At 31.9% G+C, this 20,864-nt stretch overlaps 3 protein-coding genes across 3 annotated transcripts in view; all 3 read right to left on the bottom strand.

The window, feature by feature from the left end:
- Nucleotides 1-20,864, bottom strand: part of LOC125843766 (protein M7) — a 236,831-nt gene that overhangs the window by 153,525 nt on the left and 62,442 nt on the right. The gene's annotated exons all lie outside the window — the stretch shown is intronic.
- On the bottom strand, nt 8,801-10,077 carry LOC125843616 (DNA damage-repair/toleration protein DRT100-like). Its single transcript, XM_049522768.1, has one exon. The coding sequence runs from the start codon at nt 9,994-9,996 to the stop codon at nt 8,890-8,892; it is 1,107 nt and encodes a 368-aa protein (XP_049378725.1). The 5' UTR covers nt 9,997-10,077; the 3' UTR covers nt 8,801-8,889.
- On the bottom strand, nt 12,852-19,871 carry LOC125843677 (uncharacterized). Its single transcript, XM_049522851.1, has 7 exons — nt 19,574-19,871; nt 19,386-19,477; nt 15,669-15,737; nt 15,456-15,514; nt 14,618-14,678; nt 14,485-14,538; nt 12,852-13,133 (listed from the first exon to the last, which is right to left on the bottom strand). The coding sequence occupies exons 1-7, from the start codon at nt 19,734-19,736 to the stop codon at nt 12,855-12,857; spliced, it is 777 nt and encodes a 258-aa protein (XP_049378808.1). The 5' UTR covers nt 19,737-19,871; the 3' UTR covers nt 12,852-12,854.

Raw genomic sequence — 20,864 nt, 5'->3', positions numbered from 1 at the left:
AAGTTCCCACTTAAAATTAAGCTGGCAATTAATTGACAATGTATTAAGCCAAAGAAAAATGTCTCTTTAGAACTTCGTAAGTGGAAAACACATGGTAAAATATGTACTCTTCGAGGTGAATAGAAGATTTTACCCAATTAAAGCCACTAGCTTGTATGTCCTAGCCTAATGGACAGAGTTATCTAGTGCTTGGTGGCAGGTATGGAATTAGTCGAGATGCACAAAAACTGACTCAGACACTATAGTCATAAAAAAAATATCTCGTGAAATTAGTCAAGATGTGCAAAAACTGACCCAGATATTATAGTGGTCACAAAAAAAATAAAATCACTAGCTCGTATAAATGCATATGTATCAGGCTATCAGCTACACTGCTAGGTATTCCAGTTAACCAACAGAAAATCCATTCTCTTAATTTCCCTTCATAGATAATGAACCCAATAAATTAAAGACAAGAAATTGGAAAACTGCTGTTACCTGATTTAATACGAATTCATAGCAATAAACATGATGCTGCAAGAGAAAAAAAAGTAAATTTTAGGTTTAGCGAACATAAAAATTATATTTGTATGCTATATTTATAGTTTGCATAATTGCGCTCCATAACAAATTTTATGTTTGCTATGACTATTAATCTTTATATTTCGGTATTCATCCCAATTGTATAAGTATATATTTGGAATATGTATACAAATAAGAAACTGACTTGACTTTAAGTCCGTAAGTTGTATAAGTATATGTTTTTTTGTTGGAATTTTCAGTCGTATATGTATATGTGTATTGTATGTATTTAAATATAAATCTGTATATGTATATGTAATTGTATTTTTGTATACAAATCTCTCTTGCTTTGCACAAACACAAATAATACATTGTATTTTGTATAATTTGTTTTTGTATAAAGCGAGAAAGAGAGAAAGGCAAAAGAGAACCGGTCAGGAGAAGATTTGTATTGTATAATTATAAGTGTATAGGACGAAGAAATAAGTATGTGTATATACAGTTTTCTCTCGCTTTATACAAACACAAACGCAATTTATACATTTGTGTTTGTATAAAGGAGAGAGGCGAGAGAGAGTGGCGAGCGAGATTTTCGGGGAGAGAGGCGAATGACAAAGTGTTTGCTACGAATTAAAATTAAATGAAGTAAGTTCTACAGAGTGGTAGTTAGACCGGCCTTGTTGTATGGAGCGGAGTGTTGGCCAGTCAAGAACTCACATGTTCAAAAAATGCATGTTGCGGAGATGAGGATGTTGAGATGGATGTGTGGGCACACTAGGAGCGATAAGATTAGGAATGAGGTTATCCGGGAGAAGGTGGGAGTGGCCTCTGTGGTGGACAAGCTGAGGGAAGCGAGACTGAGATGGTTTGGGCATGTGAAGAGACGGTGCGCAGACGCCCCAGTGAGGAGGTGCGAGGGGCTGGTTGTAGAGGGTACGCGGAGGGGTAGAGGTAGGCCTAAAAAGTATTGGGGAGAGGTGATTAGACAGGACTTGACTCAGCTTCACATTACCGAGGACATGACTCTAGATAGGAAGGAGTGGAGGTCGCGTATTAAGGTTGAAGGTTAGTAGAGTTAGCGTGTTGTCTTTCCTTGCGAGGGTATGGGTTGGTAGCGTTTGAAGTAGTCCTAGCCTGGCACTTGTAGTTCTTGTCTGTGATCCTATAGCCATATGTTGTTTACTGCGTTTCACCTCTCACAATATTTTCTTGATGTTATTGTCTCCGTTGTTGATTATGCACTATTTTTCTTATTGGATGTTATGTTTTATATACTGTTACCTCTTCTTTTACTTGGTTTTGATGTACTTGAGCCGAGGGTCCTCCGGAAACAACCTCTCTACCTCCACGAGGTAGTGGTAAGGTCTGCATACACTCTACCCTCCCCAGACCCCACTTTGTGGGATTTCACTGGGTATGTTGTTGTTGTTGTTGCGGTTATAACATTTATTTTGAATTAATAATTTGTTATTTCATACAATTTTCTCTTTAAAGTTTATGGGTTGCTACAAACATCTCAAGTTATTACGGTATAATTGAGTCCATAGTGAAATATTTGTAAATATTTATACTTGATTTGAGCAAAAGCTAATAAGTTTATGTAAATGTGTAACCAACAATCAAGATTAACGAAATATGAAAATCAATGGAGATTTTAAATTTAACAAGTATTCTATTTTGTTTATAACATAAAAGGTATAAAAAGATAAATTTACATGATTTTGTTTATAACAATTAAATGACTAAATGTTAAATGTCAATATACATATATAACAACTCTATATACTATTCATAAAACTTTCAGAGATACATTGCCACTACAAAGATATTTGATAGTATAAATAAAGAAATAATTTAATGATTTCGTATATCAAAAAGAAGGAATATATTTGTTAACCAATTTAAACAAACAAAAAAAAGTACACATGTAGAAAAGGAAAATGCCATTAGCCGTTTCTTGTGAAATTATGGTCATATATGATGGATATCATTGAATACAAATTTTTCCTTTTAGATATTTATATTTGATAAAATTTACTATACATAATTTTAAGGATAATTATTATAAATACTCAAATATATACTTTTCACAAAATATTATATTACACAACATTTAATATGACTATTATATAGTAAAATGTAATTTGAAAAATCGATCATTCTAAAGAAAATCAAACTGTTTATAATAAATTACTATTACAACCAGGCTTGATTTGATTATGTGGTAGTTAACCCATGTGACAATCTGATTTAATTTAGGAAAAATTACTTAAAAACACAACACTTCTTTACCTATTCTCAATATTTCCCTACTCTTTTACTAAAATACAAAAATCCCTTATTTTCCCCCAATTCAACTTAACCGGATACTTTATTAGTTTAAGTATCCGCCCGTTATTAATTAAAGTATCCGCGCTGCTATATTATGCATCCGCCCGTTAATTAAGTATCCGTGCTGCTAACAACTTAATAATTTAAGTATCCGCCCGTTATTAATTAAAGTATCCGCGCTGCTATATTAAGTATCCACACTGCTATATTATGTATCCAAAAAACACTAAAAATGGGATTTTTGGTAATTAATGAAAGAGTAGGGAAATGAAGTAATTTCTTTCTTATACTATGTCATTTGCCTAATTTTTACTTTAATCTAAGGTAGTAATGGTGCCCCCACCACTCCTCCAATGTGAAATTATCTACTCTCTACTTCTACATACCGGTGTACATAGATCGGTTTGATTTAGTTTTTTATTAGAAAAAATCTAAATTAATTATGTCGGTTTATTAAATCTAAAAACCAAATCAAACCACATAAAGTCAGTTTTTTCGATTTCGATTTTAGTCGGTTCTTTCAGGTTTTTTCAGTTTTTTGATTTTTGTACAACTATACGGTATTTGAAAAAGAGATCAAATATATTTTCACTTACCTGTGTGATAAGCTAAACTTAAAAAATGTTAAATGGATAGAAATTTTCAAAAAGACGGGAGTACAAAATATATTTTTTTGAAACATCAACGTTCATTATGTTAAATTAATAAGACTAAAGGCTAGAGACAAACTGAATACAAAATAAAGTATTTACAAAGTAAATTGTTAACTTCGAATTTGAAAAACTATAACAATATAATTGTAACTTTGGATCTTAATACAAAATAAAATATTTACAAATTTTACAAGCCCAAATTTGAAATAAAATATATAAACATTGAAAACTATAAACTAACTAAAAATATATCAACAAAGTAGATTATAAATAATATTTTTTAATCTATAAATAAAATAAAATAATATATAAACATTGAAAACTATAAAATAACTAAAAATATATCAACAAAGTAGATTATAAATGATATTTTTATCTATAAATAAAATTAAATTAAAAAAAATAAAATAATAATAATAAAAATATAAATAAATAAATAAATAAATAAATAAATATATATATATATATATATATATATATATATATATTGTCTGTTTGTTTTGAGTTGAGTTTGACTTTTTTTCTTTTAATACCAAACCAAATTAAGAATGATCGATTTTTTTTTCAACCGCCAAACCTACCAAACCAAACCATAAATCGTTTTTTTCCGATTTGATTTGATTCGTCAGTTCGATTTGACTTTACAGTTTCTACTTGTACATGCACAATCACACTTACACTGTGACACAAATGAAGCTCTTTAATGTGTGAGGTGACCACCATCTCTTTTTTTTTTAAATAATCTTTTTAAGAAGATAGAAAATCATCCAAAAGAAACTAAAATGTTCAATTTTCTCCCATTTTCATTTTTTTTTTAAAATTTTGTTATTGGATAATAGTACTTCTGGTCTCTTAGTTATTATTAAATTTAAGTTTTAGTCTTTGTGAGATATGATTAAATATATTAAACCTTTAATTGCTTAAGATGTGCATTTTCTTATTCCTTTGCTTATGAATATTCACTAATTTTCAAATTTATTAACTATTTTGTGGTTTAACTATCAATGTATTACGTTAATGTTATATTGCTAATCCATATTGGAAAGTAATATACTTCTAAAAAAAAAGATCGAATATAGATATTTTCTACATAAAAAGATCAAAAATACATTTTAGTCAATTAAAAGTTAAAATATAAAGTCATATATCATAAATCATAATGATTAAAATTAAAATTTACTAATAAATCGAGGAATACAAAATGCTACAATACTAGAAGGCAACCCAATAAACTCTTGTTACGTGTGAGATTCAGAAAAGAATAAATCACAAGAATCTAACGTCTGTAATCTGGTTTTTTTACAAAAAGTTTATTTTATAATTTGAACTCATAACTTTTTAATCGTGTAATAATAACTTTATTTGTTACGTTAAGATTTGTCTCAAAAGTACTGCAAAATACTCTCTTTGGGATTTGTTTAACATGTGTTGCTGAAAGAAAGTGATAAAAAAAGTTAAGTGATCAGAGAATTTAATACTCCTTCCGTTTCACAAAGAGTGACCTGGTTTAACTTGACACAAAGTTTTAGAAAATAAAGAAGACTTTTGAATCTTGTGGTCCCAAATTAAAGTTATGTCAAATGTACTAAATTGCCCTTCAATCTTGTGGCTTTAAACATGTCACGTGAAAAGCTGAAAGTAAAATGTTAACAAAAAAGGAAAAAGGTCATTCTTTTTTTAAATAGACTAAAGAGGAAATGAGGTCATTCTTTTTTGAACGGAGGGAGTATCGTATTGTGTCTTAAATGTTCCACAACTGTGACCGATCTTTTCATTTATGGACAAGTAATTAGGGACAACTAAAAAAAGACACTCCCTATGTCCCTAATTACTTGTCCACATTTCCTTTTTTAATTGTTCCTAATTACTTGTCCATTTTAACAGAAAGGACAATTTTTTTACATATTATATTCTCAATTAATTTCTTTGAAAAATGTAAAACTTCTTGAAAATTAATCTTAAGTTTTTAATTCATCCAGTTCATAATTAATAGGGATAAAATGGTAAAATCACTATGTCAATAAATTATTTTCTTAATAGGTGTGTCAATTCAAAAGTGGACAAGTAATTAGGGACGTAATACATAAACATGACCCTTAACTTGGCTTCAACTGACAATTATGACCTTTAACTTTGAGTGTGCACTGAAGGCACTTAAACATGTATAAAATTGAACAAATAGACACATCTGTCCTACATGACACCCTACATATCAATTTTGTGTCTTACATGGCGTCTTATGTGTATTATGTCATATAGGACACGTGTGTCTACTTGTTCAAGTGTCTACTTGTGCACACTCAAAGTTGGAGGGCATAGCTATCCGTTGAAGCCAAGTTAAGGGTTATGCTTATGTATTATGCCTAAAAAAAATAAATAAGTAATTAGGGACGAAGGTCGGAGGGAGTGTAATAGTACTAAAGGGTACACCAATTGCGTGAGGTTTGAGATTTGTATGACTTGTGTTGCTGAAATAAAGTGATAAAAAAAAAAAGTTAAGTAACCAGAGAATTTATTATCGTATTGTGTCTTAAATGTTCCACAACTGTGACCGATCTTTTCATTTATGTAAAAAAGTAGGTGCAACCAAGAAACTTGTAGTATTAATTATGCATTGACACCATCATTTTAAGTTCTGCTCATTACAAAAATATATTCTATTTAGATAAATGTGTCTTTTGAAGATGTTTGATACACTAGATGAGATAAAATAATATTAAAATTAGCAAGTATTTCTAACTAAATATAAATTAAAATTGATTATAAATTTTGTTTCGAAATTATCCCCACCTATAGGATGATCCTAATGACTAAAAAAGGAGTAAAGTACTCTAACTTTTTATTGGCTATTGTGAACCATATATTATAAAGTTTTAGGGTATTTAGTGAGTGGACCCCTTAGTGTAATATAGTTTGATATATAGTGTGGGAAAGTGAGTCACATGGGTTTGGGGACATGCATTTGCTCATCAACTTCTTGACCTCTGTTCTCCCAAATTTATTGTACTCTCAATTTCTTTAGCATGTGATGTACTTAATTCTTCACTCTCAATGTTTCCTCATTCAAAAAAACTATTCTATTTCAATTTATGTGTCGATTTTACATTAAAAAAAAAAAAAATTTAAAAACTTTGACAGGCTTATATATGTATTAATATCGATAGTATTAATTCATATAATCGATTTCAACTGATTTAGAATTAGAGTATAATCAATATAAGTTGGGGTTATATTGATCTAACTTGGAATGTGTCATTAAGTTACTGATTATGTTATAACCAAACCAACGTTAACTTTTTTACTTCTCAACGTTCAAGGTTTATAAAGATTTTAGAGGATTTAGTGATCATTATAGTGTTTTCAAAAACGTTTTTGGGGCGAGTTTCAGGGCAAGTCTCGGGGCAGGGCGTTTCAAAAACACTCCTGGGCGTAAATTAAAGACGTAGATCCATAAGGTGTAAGTCCTAAAATTTGAAGCGTAAAGCCCCAAGCATAAAAACGTAAGTCTTGGGCGTAAAAACGTACCAGGCGTTATTAATTTTTTTAATTTTTTTTTGCTTTAAATTATATTTTTATTATTGGTGTAATGATATTTCTCAAATAGTAATTATAATACTTTTTTCTTCATTATTAATTATTAATACATATCTCAAATAAAAATCATAAATCATTGAAAGGTTTACTTTTGCTTATTTTATTAATAATAAAACTATAAAACTGAATATACATGAGACTACGCCCCGTAAATCCATGAGACTTACACCTCGCCCTGTATTGTATAAAACGTCTCGCCTCACGCCCCGTCTTTTAAAACACTGATCATTACTATATTCAAATTGAAAAACTAATAAATACTTTATGGAATTAGTCAAGATGCACAATAAAAAAATGACTCGATTGATGACAAAGAAAGAGAATTTTTAGTTCAATTCTCTGCTTTAATAAAAAAAAAATAACATGATTGAAATTAATTATTTTCCAAAGAATAACTCTAAATTTGAAATGATTGAATAACGGAAAGAATTTTACTTATGTAACATAGTTGACCTTGGTAAAAAACATTTTCATTATAAGTTCAATCACCAATATCTTATTCTAAAAAATCTCATATTGATGTGAATACAAAAGACAAAATTGTTTAATGAATAGAGTGGATTAATTGATGAGGGTCACCCACCCACCAATCCTTACCGACGTAGCAATGCATTTGAGCAAACACTTTATACAATTTTTTCAATTAATCAATTATATCATTTAAATCATTAACTCAATGACTAAAATTAACATTTCCTTTCAAATTACCTGAAATTTCCCCTTTTTTTCCCTGCTCTTTTGTCCATTACTGAATTATTGATAACCCATCAAATCAAGTTTTTCACAGACCAACAGTGCATAGGTAAGCACATAAATTGGAGATATTCGCACAAAATAGGATATTTGGCCCTATTGGGACTCTATTCACCAAAATTAAGACAAAGATAAAGAATTATCGACTATTTTTTATCTTCGCTTAATTTAGAACTTGAGATTCAGGCATTAACCACTAGGTCATATCAATATTCTCACGTTATTAATGATGGTTACATATTACTTCATAAATGTATTACACTATATTATATTAAATTGTATTGTATCATTTTAATAAATATTGTATAAAGTTTAGAGAGATTATACTGTTCTCCATCATTAATATCGCACATCAATAATTTGAATGATAAACTTACATGAAAATTAAGGTACATGATAGAGTTACAATTTTAAAAAAAGTATGATAAAAAATAAAATAAAATTACTAAATAATAAATAAAGATAAAATGAGAAAAAAAAAATATTACGATAACAATGTAATTACCGAAATTGATAGTTACACAAAATAAACTTTTCCTCATTACCTAACAAAAAATTTAAATGATATAATAAAATAAAATTTAATTAACAATTAAAATAAACATGATATTTAAACTAATAATACAATACATTAGAATACAACAAGCAACAATCCTTCTACATGGTGTTAATTACTCTTTATGAATGTTTGTTTGTGCGCAATATATTTGGTTAAAAAAAAAACAATACTCGAACTAAAAGTAAAAAAAGGAAACACGAAAAAAGAATAAATTGAGTAAACAAAAGTTCGTGGGATTTATTATATTACAATTTACTAATAATAATAGCACACAATTTCTTCAATAATTTTTCTTGTAAACTGTCACGCATTTTCACGTGCATGCATGATAGAACCGCATAATCCATCATATTGCTTAGCAATAATAATAATAATTAAGCTAACACATAAGAATATTTTTTTAATCATAACAACAAAATACACAATTACACATCCATTTATGCGTAATCAACCGATAATTTCGATTAATTACAAATTTAGTAAGTAAACAAAAAAGAATTAACAAGTACGTAATGGCGATCCACACAAACAATCGTTGTTAGAGAAAGAAGAAGCTTCTAGATGATCGAAGGGTGACCCGTTTGGAATCGGGCCACAAAGGTGATTATGGCTTAAATCCAAATGGCCAATGTACTTAGCTGATGATAATGATTTTGGAACTGAACCTCGAAGATTATTGTATGATAAATCCAGATGTGTGAAGTACGTTTTTGAGCAAAATACATCTGGTAATTCTCCTTCTAATGAGTTTCTGCTTAAGTTTAAGATGTTTAATCCGCTGTTGCTAAGTAGGTTAGTGGGGATTGAACTGGAGATTTGGTTGGAATCGAGGTTTAGAGTTGAGAGAACCGGCATTGAACCGAGCTGAGCCGGGAGTGAACCGGTGATTTGATTCATTGACAGATCTAGATCGGCTAACCGGCGAAGTTGAGTGATTGAGTTAGGGATTGAACCTGTGAGTTTGTTCTTGTTGAGTAGTGCTCGGCTCATCATTCCGAGTTTTCCGATATCGGACGGGATTTCGCCGGTGAGTTGATTGTTGCTGAGTTCGAGGTGCTTTAGTTTTCCGAGGTTGACAATGGAGGCGGGGATTGAACCGCAGATTTTATTGTCGGCGAGGTTTAGAACAGTGAGTTTACTCAGCTGACCGATGTTTTCCGGGATTTGACCGGTGATTTTGTTGCCGATGAGCTCAAGAATACGGAGATCTGGTAATGAAGTGACACAAGCCGGAATTTCGCCGGAGATATCTTTCCAGTCGGCGACGATGAGTGTAGCGAGCTTGTCGAGTTTGCAGAGAGAAGGGGAGAGTGAACCGGTCATGTAACCAGACCGGCCGGCTTTCTCGTAAATCGGATCTTCGGATTCTCCCCGAAGAACAATGTCTGCAACTCGTTGCGTAGTCGGGTCACAGCTAACACCATACCAGCCCTGGCAACAGTTGCTGCCAGTCCATGTGTTGAAAATGCCCAAATATGGCTCCTTAAGAGCTGCTTTGATATCCATCAGTGCTGCTTGGTCCGCCGGCAGGCAGGCATTTGCCGGCAAAGTAACGGCGGCCACCACCATGAGAGTGACCAACAATGTTACTCCGGTGAGACCCATTTCTCCTCTCTCTATTACAAAATGCAGTACTATTACTCTGTATTTTTCTATTTACAGAGAGTGTTTCTTCTGTGAAGTAGTGAAGAGGATGAGAGGTTATATTTATATATAGGAAATGTATTAACAAGCATTTTTTAATTTGATATGAATTATTATTTTTATTTTGAATTATTAATAGCTTTAAAAATATTTCTTTTACTTGATTAATTAAATTTGATATAATCTCTTAAACATGACATAACAATGGTTTCAAACTCTCGTTAAAGCAATCTTGAAAACACTCTTAAATTTGACGAGAATTTAGGAATGCATTTCTCATGTTGTAAGATCAGAAAATATTTAAATTTAGTTAGTCAAATAAAAAAATATTTTAAAAAATATTAATAATTTAGAAATAAAATTAATAATTCCTGCGTAATTTAAGAACATATTCATGCTACTCTCCGAAGAAATATATAAATTGATTTGGCATATTACAATCATTTTATCTTCCTCCTCCTTATTTATTTATTTATTTTTATTTCTTCCTTCATTTTAGTTTGAATATATTCAACAATCTCAATAAAAAAAGATACAATAAAAAGTATAGGTGTCCATATACGTAGTAGAGAAGAGGGCACGTGAGGGGTCAGTATTTTATTGCAGAGAGTTAGAAACAAATTTCTAATGATTATAAAGTTTTTCGGATCTGCTATTTGGTCACTTTCTGTTATTTTAAAATTTTATTTTCCTTCTTAAAGTGTTGGCTTATTTTTTCCTGACAAAATAAATAGGTCCCTACTACAAGAAACTAATTAGCATAATGAGAAAATTAATTTTATTAATAATAATCAAAACTCTAACATTTATTTATATAAGTAAAAATAGCAAAAAAATAATTACTACACAAATATATTTCTATGTAGAAAGTACAAAATAATTAATTCAATTAAGGAAACAAGTAGTTCAAATACTATCTATCGGAAAATGAGTACTCTATAAGATATTTTTTAATATATAAATTGATATTGAATTTTCTTATTTTCTTCATATAATTATTTTAAATATTTTTTATGAAAATCTTGAAATTGGTTAGAAGTATTGTTTTTTAAAAGTTTTGATCTATTAAACAAAAGAAAAAAGCAATGATCTATATATGACTATATCACACTATATGAGATATTGTGGCACGTTGGCTCATGTGCAATAGAATTAAACTATTGCACTATCTTCAATTATTTTATTTTTACCTTTTAGACTTATTCAGCTAACTGTCAAAGATTCACTGTTTTTCAACATTTGCATTTTTGAAGGAATTCTCATCTTCTTTCTTTTTTCTTACTAATAATTAATGATAAAATTATTGAAGAGATGATGAAAATTACTTTCTCAGTCTCAAATTATCTGTCGAATTTCTACATTAGTTTTCACTATGATAAGTTAATTTGAAGAAATTTGGTTATACCAAAGCATTAAAAGTGTACAACCACCGACAGAGGAAGACTATTCTTGAATTCATCCATATGAATGGGTCCAAATAGAAATTAAATGAGTCTTAATTTGTTGAAAATAATTGACCTGAAAATCATGCAGATATTTGAGCTGGATTTTGGGGTCATTAATTTGTTGCTTTGCTAGCTCCACATGAGATTGTCCTAAAATTATTTGTTTTTGTACATAATTTAAGCAGACAGAGTCATGACTTTGGAGTATATTTTTAGTTTGCTTGAGTATATATATATAGTAACTAACTGTTATCTGCATATTACAAAGTGATTGATTTGGACGGGGGAAAGGTCCAAAAATACTTTTGTTATATTATTATAAATTGTTCAATTTTGTCTCACTTTATATATTGTTTTGTATTTGTCCTTGCCTTCACAAAAGTTTAGTTTGAAATGAGTGAACATCACATATCCAATTATTTTTTAGAGTAATAGTTCAAAAATGTGATTTAGAATTACCCTAAATTTGAGAACCACATTAGAAATCAAGGGGGAAAAAATGAGACTTTCTTTTAAATGCAAGAATGAGATATTAAAACAAAAAAATTAATTAGTTGTGGTAAAGGATTTAAACGGACCACAAGTATAGTAAAGGGTAAAATATAACTGAGCAATTTCGGATAACAAGCAATTGATTGACCATTTAAACTTTTATCTTATTGGTGAGAATTCCCTTCCCGTCAACAGTCTGAAAACAGATGATGTCTACTGTTGATGCACTGGATAAGATGGCCACATGAGCCTATATATTGATTTACAAACTCACACTATTATTAAGAAGAAATAATAAGGGGAAGAAAGGAGGAAAAGTGATTTGAAATGTTTGTGATAATATTTACTATGTATACAATACAATGCAATACAACCATTTTCATTGTATGCAAATAATGAGATTTTTTAGACCAGAGAACATCACATTTTTGGGATTTTTAGGAATGGTGCTTTCATTTTCACTGTTGAAGAGAACATGGAAATTGTGTTGTCTGATAGAAACAGATAGCTTGTTTCCCTCTCCCTCACATGCAAGTGTCAAGAAGCATACCCGTGAAGATGCCAGAATGGTCTTTTCATATACTCATCCTGTTTAGCCATTTTCATTTCTCACATTTTATACTACACTATGTTAGCAAAACCTGGAGATTTTAATTCATCCTTTGAGCAACGAAAACGACATTTCTCAATGTATATAGTATTAGTAATGATGGATTGAATCTAAAAAAGACATTGTAAGTGCAGAAAATGGCAACACAAGAAGAGTGAGAACTCAATAACTAAGATGTAAACACCTTATGATCTAGATATGCTGATCTTTTCCTGTTTGCTGCTTCATTGTGTAAGGCACATAGGATTTGTAGAAGTGCAATATGAAGCAGTTTAAGCAAAAATATCTTCAGTAACAAATGATGTTTCGGTATCCATACAAGTGTCAGGTGGACATTGAAGTTGTTCATAGTTTATTTGTCGAGAAGCTTCATATACAGCAATACCAACACTTACTGATAAATTCAAGCACCTAACATATGTTTCAACCATGGGAATCCGTAGGGCTCCTCCTCCAAGAGATTCACTCTTGCAGTCAAGCAGGGCTTCAGGAGGTAACCCTTTAGTTTCTGATCCAAATACAAGCCAATCACCCTTTTTATAGGAGAAGTCCTGCATCAATGATACTAGAATTACACCAAATTTGCATTATAAGGAAATGTTTGCTTATATTAATCCGGCTTTCATCATGAAAGGGAGTGGACGGGCACGAGTTCCTTTGATTAACAATAGTGTGTTTCATTAGACAAGAGAAACTTAGATGAGAAAAGCAACAATGCTTGGAAAAAAACTCTGAAGAAACTAGAGGAAAGTCTTCGGCTTGTCAATAAAAGTACTTCTGGAGCCAAGAAGAATTTCACTTTAGCCAGGTTCGTTACAGTTTTCAAGAAAGCAAAATGAAAACATAACTTTTTGGTCCTCTCAGTCAATCTCTTTGAAACAAATTAGTTTCATTGTCTACCTATTCCTAGTTATATTAGAATTTGTGGTGCCTTCCACCTCCTACTTCTCCAACCTCAGAAGCCAAAGAAAACGAAAGAAATGAAAGAGGAGAATACAATTTCTTGTATGGAAAGAACAGCTAAAGTAGTTCCTGGTAAAACGCTCAACAACCAATCAACTACAACTCAGTTCCACACTTGTTTGAGTCACAATTGAAGAATAGAAGTAAAAAACAGAAAGGGAAAAGTAAAGCTAAAAGCAACTGAATTGAGATGCTCAAAATCATCTGAAATTCTTAGAACAGGTAAGAGATGGAAAGTATTGAAGACAGCAAGAGGTGGTTGATCAAATCTGTAGGGTCTCACCAAAAAGAATTTAGAATTGGCCTAAACTAATTTAGTTTCAATAAGTCTTGCATCCAAGTACTTTACGGACTATCTCAGATAAACTAGAGAAAATCTGCAGCATCAGCATTTAGCGTAACATTACAGATTTTACAGCTACTACTACATGTCAGGTGGGACAGCTATATCCTCACTTACCATATTACTCTATTTAAACTCATCTTATACTAATATCATATAAAATAAAAGGCACTAGAAATTCTTCATATTTTCTACTGATGTGTAAACCTCTGAAAAAGCTCAACTCCTTGAAAGCATAGGATGTAAAGGTGCTAACATAACTGAAATATATCCTCAGCAACTAGATATCTCCTGAATAAATCTTTTCCTTCCATTGTGCCCTATCCTTCACTAAGTCTGCACAGATTCAAGAAACTGTTGGTCCTTCGAGACAACTTCCTTTGAATGATTTTACGTCTATCTTGTTCCAACATTATAGATTTTACAGTGACAGCAAAAGAACATTTCTCTTTATCAACCAAAAAAAAGAAGAAAAATATGGATTTCTACGTTTTCTTCCAATTCAAGACGGAATAAATTGGTCTCATTTGGCCAAAAAACTTCCCAAGGTTACAAGCCGAGAGAACTATATGAGTAGAAAAAGCATCTAAACTTACTGAATGTGTAGCTGTTCCTCTCTTTGTAAATGCCAACAGCCTCTTTTCCCCCGCCTGAAGAAAAGGAAGAAGAAGGAATTTAGTCTATGCTATCTAAATGTTTTGGAGCTATATGAATGAGGTATTAAGAGACCTGTTCCATGAAGTACTCCCGGAATTCATCCCAGGACCGATGCACTTTGACAACAACATATCTGTTGGGAAGAGTTAACAGTTGAAAATTGACAACTTACAATATAGAGATCCATAGATATGAGCACTATAGAGAACACCGAAAAAATGATGAATGCAGCAAAACTGACAAACAATGAGTGCTGAGAATTGTTATACCCCAAAAATATTGTTAAAATGCACTTCGAATTTAACCCAAACCCAAAAACTAGCTCAAGAGGTGAGGATTGTCAAAGTCATATTAAAGAGACCATTCATCCCCTAAGCAACCGATGTGGGACTCTTCACACACCCCTCGTGCCCATGGATGGAAATCCAGAGCGTGAACAATTTAATATAGGAGCCCAACATCGGAAAACAAGAATTGAGATGGGTCTTGCTCTGATACCATGTAAAATGGACCTTGGGCCTAACTCTAGCTCTTGGGGTTGAGTTAGGCCCAAATTCATTTATCATGGTATCAGAGTCAAGCTCATCCCTATTCATTATTCCTGATGTTGGGTATTGCGCACGATCCAGATGTCCAGGGAGTGCAGGGATTGTTGGAGTCCTACATCGTTTGTGGGAGGGGAACATGGACTCCATATATAGTCTTGGACAATCCTCCCGGAATGAGCAAGCTTTTGAGGTTGAGTTAGGCCCAAGGTTCATTTTTTTGATATTCTACAGTTTCATAACAATTAGTACGACAAAAACAAGAAAACATGATGAAGAGTTTCAGATATCTCTACATTGCACAAGAACACGCTCCTAGACCAAAGATTGTAAAAATTCACAACAGTGAACTGCTAAAAGGATACGGCCAATAATCAAGTCCAGCGCGCTTCAACTTTGTATTATCAATTGGAAATCCTAATGGCTGCAGAAGCAAAGAAAATTAAGAATACAAGTCTTGATGTCACAGTAATAGGAGCTAAATAGATTTTACTAGTGAAAAATAATAGCTATTCTAGCACCATGCAAGAATGTTACTAAGATATTTAAACTAGTAATATTTAGATATGTATTGATACCTCAACTAGGTGCAGTCCAACAGCTGATGCTGCACAAGTTCTTGCTATGCTTCCAGTGTTTCCAGGTATCTATCAATACAGAGAAATAGAAGAGATAGAACCATTTAAGTCGTTTTTCAATCCAAAAGTATGTGTTCTAATGTTTATGTGATAGTTTCCCTGCTTATGAAGATGAAGTAATAAACACACCATCAAAGAGGAAATATAAATATCCTATAGCATAGAATGTTAACACTGTATGATTCACCTATGAAACATCATTACGTAACAAATTGCAGACAAAAATACATGTATCTCCTGCTGAACCAAGCTAATGGAAACTGTCAAACCTCAAACTGTATCAAAGCACTGGCTATCAAAACCTTATAATTAAAAGAATTGTCTTTACAAAACTCTTTAAGTTAGAAAAATAACTTCATTAACTAAGGAAGATGGGCCAGAGGGGTGAGGGAGAGAAAGAGAATTTCCTTAATTTGTTAAGGTCAAGGAAAGAAATCGAAAGTTTCTCAAGACGGATTAAACAAACTGAAAAGATGGTAAGTCAGGACAACATGCTTGGACACTGGAGTCATATGCTACCTGTTTTTGCCACCTTCTCCATGTTAAATACCACATAGAGGGAAAACTTGGGGAAGACAAACCAGCTAAGTTAACTAGGTCACGCGATATCCTATCAAAAATGAATCTGTATACTTAGCTGGTACAAACCCAACCCGTTCTAAAATCTTGACATTTGCCAAGATCTTAATAAAAAATAAATTAGCCCGGTATGAATTGTGCACAATGCTGCAAGGAAATAGCCAATTTGGTTCTCAAGAAGAGATACCCTTGATTAGAGATTTCTCTATAAAAAATATGAATCGGAGTTTGAAGAAAGGGAAAGAGAAGAAGACCTTGACCCACAAGAGGATCTATTAAATCACATAGTTTGGGCTCTAGAATATGACACCCTTGGGGATTTCTATTTGATTTTATCAACAGTCCCAATGAATTGGGGTTTCACTGTTGGTCCAAGTTGAAAAGTATCCATATATGGAAGACTTTTACTCAAATCTTTACTGATACAATACATATTAGACGAAAGCGGCACGGCTGAACAGTCTAGACAACTCAATTTTCTACAAAATTAAATGTGCTTGCATTATTTATTTTACTCTATGATTCATATCAGGAATGCCACACAGTAATTTATCTATAGTACCATCAAGATGTCATTTATAGAAACAGGTGTTTTTTTATCCGATTACAAATTAGATATACACCAGAGGAACGACTACAATCCCATGTAAAAAGAGCATATGGTCATCCTGCAGGTGACATTTCAATATGAAGTCATGCCACTTGAAACTAAGCAGGAGCCATGGTAATAGCATCTATATTTTGCATTCAAGCATCAACTACAGAGAGTAGAACCTCTGAAATCCACTTATCTCTTGTCATTTATATATATAAAAGAAATTGTTCCCTTGATTCAAGTTGAGATTTTCCAGCAAAAGCAAATTTCCAAATTCAATTCAGAATGTCATTAGAAAAGTAATCAACAACAATAACATACGGACCCACAAGTGGGGTCTGGGGAGGGTGGGTGTATCGAGACCTTACCCTCTAGACGAAATTAACAGCATTCTAGAGTCTAGATCACAATGATTAACAGCATTCTAGAGTCTAGACCACAATGATTAAAAACATTCTAGAATCTAGACCATAATGATTTTAGCAGAGTATATTAGAAATATGAACTATCTTTACCAGGATTTATTTCTCTCCGACAATGATCAAATTGGAAGACTGAAATTAAAAAATGATAAGGAAAAAAACAGTATTATAAAAGCACAGAGTCAAAAAGTGAAATATTGATAGACTTTGTTACTCTTGAATTCATTGCTCCATGAATTGGCAAGTGAGCTTTTCATTCAAATGATTGATAGTTGAGTACTGAGAGGTTTAAGTCAATTTCCAACCCTGCCTATAGATTACAACTCACAATAAAGTATGTGTTTATAGTTAATGATGTATGTGTTGTCAATAGGCCAAGACACCAGAACCAATCAATAGTTATGATTAGGTCAATACAAGAAGAACAGAAAAAAGGAAATGGACAATCCAAATTTATTCTTCACCATCTCATTTTCGGAATCATGACTAGAATTTCCTTTAATTGGTAAGATTGCAAAATATTGTATTGGAAGTACGAACCCTGTAACATGATCAAAACTAGTGATGTCACAGCGTCATTTCTACCCAGTTTAGACACAAAACACTTGCAAGGATGAACCAAAACCCACCCAGCCCAAGACTACACCAAAGAGGTGGAAGCCAGTCTCAAACCAAACTAGCCAGCATACTGCCCTTGCTGAACATTTTTATTATTAAGTAAATGAGAAAATAATGTTACTTTCCTAAAGTACAAGGATTGATCTTGCAAGAAAAAACAAAACTAAATGGAACCACTACCATAGTTCTTTCTATGAGGCACAATTTACAGTTCCAGGAGGACCGGAACCCTAGCATGCTTCTAAAGTTTTGCCTCTTACCACACTTTTTTTTCATTTTAAGGCTAAAGGTAGCAACATATTTCACCTCAGGCAAAAAGAAAAGCAAAGGAATCTGACAGATCGGAGAAGAGCCCAAACCTACACACAAGGGAGGAAATGAAGTAGATATGTGCTTTCCCCCAAGGCCTAGCTCGAGTGGCAAAAGGTGGAGGATTTGTGGCTTAGGTCGCAGGTTCAAGCCCCACACCACGCAAAGCGAAGCCTGGTATTTAAGTGGAGAAGGGTAGAGGGGCGGGCCCATTATCCACCGAGTTTAGAAGGCTTTGATTGGTCCAAAGGGCGGGTCACAGACGGATTTCTCGGTTATCAAAAAAAAAAAGTAGATATGTGCTAGCTTTAAAGAAAACAATTGTAATCACGTACTGCACTACCAAAGCCCTGTAGAGTAGAGCAAGCATCCTAAGATACGTACAAGCAATAATCTTTTGCTGGATTAAATCCAAAAAGCAAGCTAGATCAGTATCAACCCATAATTATAAGATATAAATAATCTATAACCTGTTACAATCCCTTACATCAATAACATGTTAACAGTTGCAAAACCAACTAAGCAGCTCAAGAGAACTAAACTATGATACTTAAGCTTGCAGCACCTGAATATTTTAGCCTCTTGGTTCCTCAAAAAAAGAAGAAAAAAACTTTGGCATCAGTTTGGGTGTGTGTGGTGTTTGAAGTGAGACACTAAAATGGAATGAGACACTCACGAAAAGTATGTATTAGATTGTGATAATACTATCGTTACTTCTAGTACCAACAATACACTAATGATTTGCGGAATTCCAGCCGATCCAAAAATCAAGAAATGCCTAATCCACATTGCAAAAGTGCAATTTGATTGGAAAAATTATATTGAACTTCCCTTGTAGACAGGAACATACCCTGGTCACAAATTCCAATTCATATAAGTTCAGATATAACTATGAGGGGTATATCCAACTACTTAAGAGTTGCTTGTCAAGAACGTTAACCCTTTTATAGGTTACGAAAAGAGAGTGTAAGATCCTAATTCCACTTATACCTACTACTAATAGTTTCTTACTTTGTCTATGATGCATTCCTTCTTTTTCTAGTTATCTTCACAATGCAATCCTAAAACTATCTCATTGCACGTCCAAAGCTAAAGGAGAAAGACAATACAAATGTATTTATATTTGTTCACTACCTGAGGAGAAACTAACACCACTTGCAGGAGTTTATTCTGAGCTGCTACACCCCCAGCTCCATTAGGCATAGTGTTAGCATCACTTCTTACACCTGCGAACGAAAATCAATCTTCAAGAACACAAGCTGGGGCTCAAAATATCAAAATTTAAGATTAACCCAAATCAGAAAAAAGAGGAATAAACTTACATAGAGAGCGGACTAGAGACAAACGTGAAGAGGAAGATAAGAGAGGGAAATGGAGATTGTGCACCACTTTGGGTAACAAAAATGGACGGAAAATTGAAGCTTTTGCCCGGAAATGGAGAGGTGAAACTACGGTGTTAAGGGTTTTCAACCCAGCTCGCTCCATTCCGGCAACACTCTCCGGGGACTCCAAATGCCAGTGTATGTTATCTATCACACCATTATCAATTAAGCAAAATGTCTTTTCTTTTATTTTTTCAAAACAAACAAAAGAGCACAAAATTTTTCTTTCTCCTCTTTTTCGTTTTTGAGTGTTTTCAGTAGGATGGAAAATGTTTTTAGAAAAAATAAGTTGAATTTTTTTTTTAATAAATATGAATAATATATTGATTCTTATAGATAATTTTAAATTTAAATATCTCATGTGAATTTTTTTTTCATTTTATCTCTAGTAGACTAATGGATTTTTAAAAGTAGCCATGAATCTAGATTTCTGTAAAGAATTAATTGTGAGACTTATACTTGGATTCTTTTAATTATAATTTTTTACTTAATTATAATCTAGTAGAGACTTATAGATATCAAGATTTTTTTTTTGGTCAAATAAAACAGTTATAGCCATAACAATAAAAAGATGATAATAAAATAATTATGAATTGAACTTTTAAAATGAAAAAAAAAAACTAGTAGAATGAAGGAATACTATTGGTTTTCTTAAAAAACGAAAAATTGAATAAGTTGACAACAAACAATTCGATAAATATTATATTATATTTATGAAAATTGATTAAATTAGTTTGACTTTGTGTTCAACCAAAAATTAAATCAAGTTGAATCACAAAAATATGTCCTTTTTTGACACGATTTCAATTTTGATTTGAAATTATGTTGAATTAAAGTTGAAATTTTATTTGAGTGTGATGTTTGAATTTTTTTTACTTGTATTGCTTCCCATGAACAGTAAAATGCCACATTTATGAGATTTTCAAGATTTTTTTAACTCTTATACAATTTTACCAAATATCAAAATATAGTTCATAAATAATGTATCAAAATATACTAATGCACTTCATTAATAAATTGCATATTTTCATATTTTTTAGAAATAAATGTTCGTGATTACATATCATCACAAATTTTCGAATACACATAATTTATAAAGATTTACTGTCCAAATAAATTTACATTAACAAAATAATACTAGTTATTCTTATATATAACTCTCTCATATGATACAAAGAATTTCTTCACATCAAATATGAGTTTTTTCTGGCAATTTTTTAAATAATAGGTC

Source organism: Solanum stenotomum, chromosome 1, assembly GCF_019186545.1.
Source record: "Solanum stenotomum isolate F172 chromosome 1, ASM1918654v1, whole genome shotgun sequence".
NCBI lineage: Eukaryota > Viridiplantae > Streptophyta > Magnoliopsida > Solanales > Solanaceae > Solanum > Solanum stenotomum.
The sequence above is the reverse complement of the archived record's forward strand: the minus strand, read 5'-3'. Positions and strand labels throughout refer to the sequence as shown.